This window comes from Nannobrachium achirus, assembly GCF_963921795.1.
Source record: "Nannobrachium achirus genome assembly, chromosome: 6".
Classification (NCBI taxonomy): domain Eukaryota; kingdom Metazoa; phylum Chordata; class Actinopteri; order Myctophiformes; family Myctophidae; genus Nannobrachium; species Nannobrachium achirus.
In genome coordinates this window covers 2,290,639-2,298,119 of record NC_137815.1, presented here as the reverse complement: position 1 = coordinate 2,298,119, position 7,481 = coordinate 2,290,639, and the positions used below count along the sequence as shown (strand labels likewise).

At 43.5% G+C, this 7,481-nt stretch overlaps 1 protein-coding gene across 1 annotated transcript in view; it reads right to left on the bottom strand.

Moving 5' to 3' along the window:
• Nucleotides 1-415: 415 nt before the first annotated feature.
• The window catches only part of LOC308286372 (germinal-center associated nuclear protein-like), a gene marked incomplete at its 3' end in the record, with an annotated part of 100,249 nt that continues 93,183 nt past the window's right edge, over nucleotides 416-7,481 (bottom strand). The window contains exons 38-40 of the mRNA XM_080727368.1: nucleotides 4,718-4,862; nucleotides 873-970; nucleotides 416-539 (exon numbers count right to left, since the gene is read on the bottom strand). Coding sequence (XP_080583494.1) covers nucleotides 416-539; nucleotides 873-970; nucleotides 4,718-4,862 — 367 coding nt within the window. The remainder of the gene's footprint in view (nucleotides 540-872; nucleotides 971-4,717; nucleotides 4,863-7,481) is intronic.

Genomic DNA, 7,481 nt, shown 5'->3' with positions numbered 1-7,481 from the left:
GGAGAATGACACAGAGCATGTAAATGTCACATTTTATTAATTGTTTGACAAAAATATAGCTTAAAAAACAACAGCAAAACAAAAACAAGAAAAACTGAGATTCACTCGTTCTACTGAGCTGTAGTTTTTACATTTCGACCCAAAATGTGCATCAATATAAACACACTGTAAGCGACGACCATTTTATTAAACATTTTTAAATACGAAAGGAAAACTGCTGAACTAAAACAGCTTGTAAAACATTAAAAGCGCTTCTCCAACAACAAGGTAGTGGAGCCAACCTGACAACACTTCAGTCCAGTTTGAATGCAATAACTCACCCCCAACAATGACCTTTTAACTATCAATTACTGGAACATATTCAAGGGAGTTTCCTTGGGAGTCAAAGAGCATTGAGAGCCGTGGGTGGCTGGACTCAGTCGTCCACGATGCTCATCAGGTTGTCCAGCTTCAGTCTGAAGGACAGTTCCTCCTCCTGACCGGCTGCTATCTGACACTGGAGGTCCTGGAGACGTCTGGACAGAGACACGGCTGTCCCTCTGGAGGACAGAGACACCGCTGTCCCTCTGGAGGACAGAGACACGGCTGTCCCTCTGGAGGACAGAGACACCACTGTCCCTCTGGAGGACAGAGACACCGCTGTCCCTCTGGAGGACAGAGACACCGCTGTCCCTCTGGAGGACAGAGACACCGCTGTCCCTCTGGAGGACAGAGACAGGGCTGTCCCTCTGGAGGACAGAGACACCGTTGTCCCTCTGGAGGACAGAGACACCGCTGTCCCTCTGGAGGACAGAGACAGGGCTGTCCCTCTGGAGGACAGAGACACCGCTGTCCCTCTGGAGGACAGAGACAGGGCTGTCCCTCTGGAGGACAGAGACACCGCTGTCCCTCTGGAGGACAGAGACACCGCTGTCCCTCTGGAGGACAGAGATGGAGGCGTCTTCCTGGACGGCTCTTCAGGCTTCGTCTCCTAGAACACATGAAGGTGATATAAGTTTAAGGGGCCTCAAATGTCAAATAATAATTTGAAGACTTACCTCTTCAGACCTCCCCTAGCACTTGACCTACAGTGTAGTTGTGATGACCATGCAGACATACCTTGGTCATTTTGTTCTCATGTTTTTGTTATAAGTGGCCAAGCCACGCAGTGATATTGTACTTAATCATAACTATTATTATTCCGCCACTTTTTCTCTAGTGGCTTGACTGTGCAGTCGCTTTTTACGAAACTCGGCAGTATGGTAGAGGACTATGCCAAACGGCTAAAACACGAAGCTCGCACCAATTGGCCAAAGGGTGGCGCTGTAGGAAGCCTTGCAAACGTTGGTATAGCTCAGGCTCTGTTGGGGATACAGCCATGAAACCTGTATACACTTAAGTGTCCCCTCATGCCGAACAACTTTTACACTCTGACTTTTGACCTCTGACCTTTAGTTCTCCAACCATTTTGAATTATATGAAAAATAGTACAAATCTATCTCCTCCTGGGATTTTCGTGTCATGTGTACGAAACATTGTTTACATGAACTTTGGACCAATACGGTCAGATCTGTCTTGGCGGATTTTTTTTAAAGTGAAACATTATTTTTTAATAATTCACTGAATATTGAAGTTTTATGCAAATTATTCTTCTGCCTCTAAATCATACATGCAAAGTGACACGTTCATGGCATTTGGCAAAGATGTAGAGGATTAGTCCAAATATCACTGAAACCAATCTTATTCCAAATGGCCAAAGGGGGGGCGCTATACAAAGCATTTGAAAATTCAAACTTTAAACGGGCATAAGTCATGCCTCGTTTCATTTAAAGACATGCAAGTTGCTTACACACGTGCCTTGACTCAAGCGGAAGCCATCTGTGTCTTTAAGTAAGCTCCGCCCTTAGATTTTCCACCATTTTGAGCAGTTTGTATAGCATCTTGAACCTGCTTTTATTCTGGAATGTTCGCGTCACGTGCACAAAACCTTTTTTACATGAACTTTGGACCAATATCTAAAGATCTGTCGGATCGGATATGTTTTAAATTGAAACATTATTTTTTAATAATTCAATGAATATTGCAGTGTTATGCAAATTATTCTTCTGCCTCTAAAACATACATGCAAAGTCAAATTGTCATGATGAACTACTGTAGAGGATTAGTCTAAATATCACTGAAACCAATCTTATTCCAATTGGCCAAAGGGGGGTGCTATATCATTTTGAAAGAAAATAAGATTGTGGCACTCTGCTATTAAATCATTGTTTAATAAAAGACACTCAGCATGTCAAGTACATTACATGAAACTTTTTTTTTTTAAACATGACTGGTCAATTATGTGTGACAGCCCTACAAAGGCAGAGTGCAGTAACTACGTTTTGGGACACACCGACTTATTTGTGTCGCCCAACGGTCAAATTAGCCTTCATGATATTGGGGGATGAACAATTACCTCAAGAACAGATGTACAATCAGTGTAATATCACTTTTATATCTTTATCTCATTTGGCTGATAAGCTGTAACACTTTTAAACCCATTTTTTGGTGAAATTCGAAATCGTAGTTACTGCACTCTGCCTTTGTAGGGCAGCGTAGTGTAGTGGTTATTGCCTGTGCCTGTGTGTTAAACTCTTTAATGTTGACACGTCTGATCTAACTCCAGATCACGTTCATGTTTTAAATGAGCCCTTCTCTACCGGCCGTAATTTTTCTGTTCTGAGTGAGAGAAAATACGATCACTTGAACATTTCTGAAATACTCAGATTACATTTACTCAGATTGCTTTCACTCCAAGCCTCCAAAATATAAAAAAAATAAATTCAATAAAATACTGTGGCACTGTGGTGATTAAATCATTGTGTAATCGAAGGCCTACACATTACACTACACTTTTTTTTCTTTTCTTTTTTTAACAAACATGATTGACAGAACCTGTGGCTGTCTAGTGTAGTGGTCAGAGCATATGCCTTTCATGCAGAAGGTTGTTGAATCATATCCCGCCTGGGGTTGATATAAGCATAAAACCATGAAATTTGGTAGACTTGTACAGTTTGAGGTCCCTGGACATTGTCTGATACGAAGCCTTCCCCAAAATGCCCCTCTTTGATGCCTATTTTAATATCTGCCATTACCAAATAATGTATTTTGCATCATAACTCCTGAACCAAGTATTATAATACAAACTATGTGATGTCTACACCTATGTTGTGATGGCCAAGGATTACAATGATATCATGTGCAGCATCATAAACTGTCCAGGTGAATACGATCACAGTATTTTATGTCTGTTGCATGCAGTCTTTTGCATACATGTTGTGTTGAGGCCAATTTGTGCTTTTACCTATAACTCCACCGATTAGTGTAAAACTTTGTATGCACACTTCCCAGAGGCCACTTCCCAGAGGCCAAGAAAAAACCTGCATTTTTCACATCTGCCTTTTATAGCGCCACCAGAAGGCCGACTTACAGTATGTAAAACACATTCTTCGATATTACTCCTTCAGATTTTATCCGAAAATCCCACAAATCAGTACACAGTATCTCTACAGTGATGTAATCATGACAGATTTGTCCGATATCATCTATCTAATTGGCTAACATTGAATTCCAAGGTTTGCAGGATTGCTCCTTTTTGAACAAACTGTCTCATATCATGAACGCAGCCTGCCATGTGTGTGAAATTTTGCACACACATTCCCACTATGCCAAGGAACAGATGCCACTCTCACATTGGCCTGTTATAGCGCCACCAGCGGGTCAACTTTTGCAAAACATCTTTGCAACAAAATGCCTCAAATCCCGCATGCAGCATTCGATTGCCATGAAAGGCCCAAGAACACATGGCTTTTCACTTTGGCCTATTATAGAGCCACTAGTAGGCCAAAAAAACCTACCTGACCTGCCGGAGACCTGTTCGGAAGAACACTGCTTCTAGTTTTTCTTTGATTTCTTTTCCCACTTTTTGTGCTTTTACTGCTTTCACTTGCTGCTTTTTTACGTTCCTGCTTTTTCTGGCTTGGACACTTTATCGCTGCTTGCAGCTATATTTTCAGCTTTTTTTGGGTGCTGGGTGCCAAACTGACCACTGCATCGTTTGGTTGGAAGACAGCAAAGATACTTGTGATCATAGATAGATACCTAATCCGCCGCTGCAGTTCTTTGGAGCGAACTGTACAAATTATTGGTGGAAGGCACGCTGCCACTCAAAGTGACAACTGGCCAATCACAGCGCCTTTTTCCGGGACTTCAATTCAATTCAAATTAGTTTTATTGGTAGTTTTAAGGACAGGGGCTGTCTTTGCACCTATCAGAGGACAGGGGCTGTCTTTGCACCAATCAGAAGACACCAGGGGTCACGTTTTCAGGCCAAGGACCCCTTAGTCGAGAGAGAGATGAAGCAGTGTAAAACACAACCTTTTCATAGATTCCAAATAGTTTCATTGTTTGACAGCACATGAATCGTCAGTGTATTTTAGATTCATGTAAATTTGTGTTTTCAGATATTTAACCACTTGAACCGTTAATACTTAATGAAGTTGACCTTTCACTCTGTACTTAGTCTGCTCTTTTTCTCCTCTACACCAAGGCTCTTTGAGCGCGAGGCGTTGTGAGCTTGTAGATCTGCTGTTTTTGGCTAAAGTTCTCAGAATAAGGACACTAGGGTTGACGTTTCTATCACACAAAGATTTGGAGGACCCCCTATGGTAACTCTGAGGACCCCCTAGGGGTGTCTTACCCATGGAGGCCTGTTGGTGGCACTGTGGTGCGTGGGCAGCGTCCAGGTGGGCGTGGCCAGCAGGGTGGAGGAGGGCATGAAGAGGGGCGTGGCCAGGTGCTCCACAGGGTCTGCGTTCAGCCAATCCTGGAGCTGCTCTGTGCTCCTGCAGGAAGAGACAAACATGATGTCACTGTAAGTAAAGCTACAGTCAGGGAGTGTTGGGAGGGAGGAGTAGGACAGAGGCTCTACGTCAGGGTTCCCCAATTAGTTTTCCCCAAGGGCCGAATCATGTCTAGGGTACCAAGCCTAGGGCCACAACATTGAATTATGTCTAGGGTACCAAGCCGAGGGCCACAACATTGAATTATGTCTAGGGTACCAAGCCTAGGGCCACAACATTGAATTATGTCTAGGGTACCAAGCCTAGGGCCACAACATTGAATCATGTCTAGGGTACCAAGCCTAGGGCCACAACATTGAATTATGTCTAGGGTACCAAGCCTAGGGCCACAACATTGAATTATGTCTAGGGTACCAAGCCGAGGGCCACAACATTGAATCATGTCTAGGGTACCAAGCCGAGGGCCACAACATTGAATCATGTCTAGGGTACCAAGCCGAGGGCCACAACATTGAATCATGTCTAGGGTACCAAGCCGAGGGCCACAACATTGAATCATGTCTAGGGTACCAAGCCGAGGGCCACAACATTGAATCATGTCTAGGGTACCAAGCCGAGGGCCACAACATTGAATCATGTCTAGGGTATCAAGCCGAGGGCCACAACATTGCAGGGGGCGACGGTGGCGTTCCCACTACTCCAGCGGCAGTTTTCGTCGTTGTTGGGTGAAAATCTTGTATGTCCAAAACCGTTCGTTTTGAATTTATCATTTTAAAAATGATTTAAACTAGTGAAAACAGCCAATCTACAAGCACACAACGCCTGTTTTCACTACTTTTGTGCGACGGCCTTGTATGATTTGCGAAAGAACGTACAAATTTGGAGATTAGAGATTTCCACCCGACAACAACGATAATATACTAGTGTTGTTGCTGCTCTTATACCACCATTATTACTGGGGTTGGTGGGGGCCAGACAGTAGCCCCCCCACGGGCCTAAAATGGCCCGCGGGCCGCCTATTGGGGAACCCTGCTCTGCGTCCTCCCGGTGGGGGCTCCTCAATGGCAGGTGTGTCAGTAAGATACAACAGTGACTACACACAGAGATGTGTGTGGGGAGGAATTAACCCATTCAGAACGGGTACACATTATTGTGTATCATTATGTTATTGCTTTAACTATTGAAAAATAGCAGATATAAAAGCTCACAGAGCGGCACCGAGTACCGCGCTGTGAGCTTGTAGATGTGCTATTTTTGAAAATATCGTGAAAATTTGAATTTTGACCCGATTCTATTCTTTTGAATCCTTCTAAGATTTTTTTAAAAAAACCTGTGTTTCTAAGTCAGCAATCTGGTAGAGTTCTCAAATTCTGCCCAAAAACGACCATACCCAAACCCGACCGACATTTAGGGTAGGGTAGGGCCTAAAATGTATGCTAATTAGTCGGGCCGGGTAGGGCTCGGGCTCAATGAAAAAATAAAATATTTGTTTTTATTATTTTATTACTATTATTATATGATAGACCCGACCATACCCGACCCGACCCGACGTTTTCGGGCCGGGTAGGGCCTAAAATGTATGCTGACTAGTAGGGCCGGGTAGGGCCTCGGGCCTGCCCAGTTAGGGCCCAGTTAGGGCCGGGCCTTAATTTTCAGGCCCGTTGAGAACTCTACAATCTGGCCAGCCATCGTCAAAGAAAAGGTCCTTTTCAGCCCAGTTAGTCTGTTCTTGAGAGACTACTATGTCAGTGGTTCTCAAACCTTTTCATGTGAAGGACCCACAAAATGATATGTATTTGGCCACGGACCCCCATCTCAAAATATTTAGTTCCAGGGACCACCCAGAAGCAACATTTGAGTTACAAACGTTCGCTTTGAAAATACATATATTCAAAGATTTGCACACATTTCACAACTTTTTCAAGAAATAGCAGATCTACAAGCTCGCAGCGCTGTGAGCTTGTATATCTGCTATTTTTCCACTGGTTAAATCATTCAATAATTCTAGGCCTAAATGGGTTAATTGGCTTAACGACAAAGGTAAAAAGAAAAAAAAAGAAGGACAAAGAAAGAAAATAAACACACTTTTCCATCTTATGTTCTCTTATCTGACGATCCTAAGCAGAGCCACTTACATGTGGAAACTGTAATAAGCAGAGTGAACATGAACTCTAGTCAATAAACAAGGTGAATTCTAGGGACGTGTGGAGCGTTGAGTCTGGGACGTGTGGAGCGTTGTCCAGGGTGTTTTAGGGAAGGGAGAAGAGTCTGGGACGTGTGGAGCGTTGTCCAGGGTGTTTTAGGGAAGGTTCAGACACCATTATTGTGTTTAAACTGATCTCAGTAAGCAGGAGGGGTTGTAGGGTTGGATGATAACTTGAAGATATGGAGGCGTCACGTCTTTGGTTGCTTTGTAGGCCCAAAAGTCTTTGTATAAGAGTGTGTGTGTGTGTGTGTGTGTGTGTGTGTGTGTGTGTGTGTGTGTGTGTGTTCTAATGTGTTCTCAACCTTTTGAGGCCGTGACCCCCCAAATAATCATATTTTAACCCCACCCCTTTGCGAGGCGTTGTGAGCATGTAGATCTGCTATTTTCAAATAGCCAATCGGCTATTTTATAATATATTTTCACAATTTCTGCCTCTAAAATTTGACAATATGAAG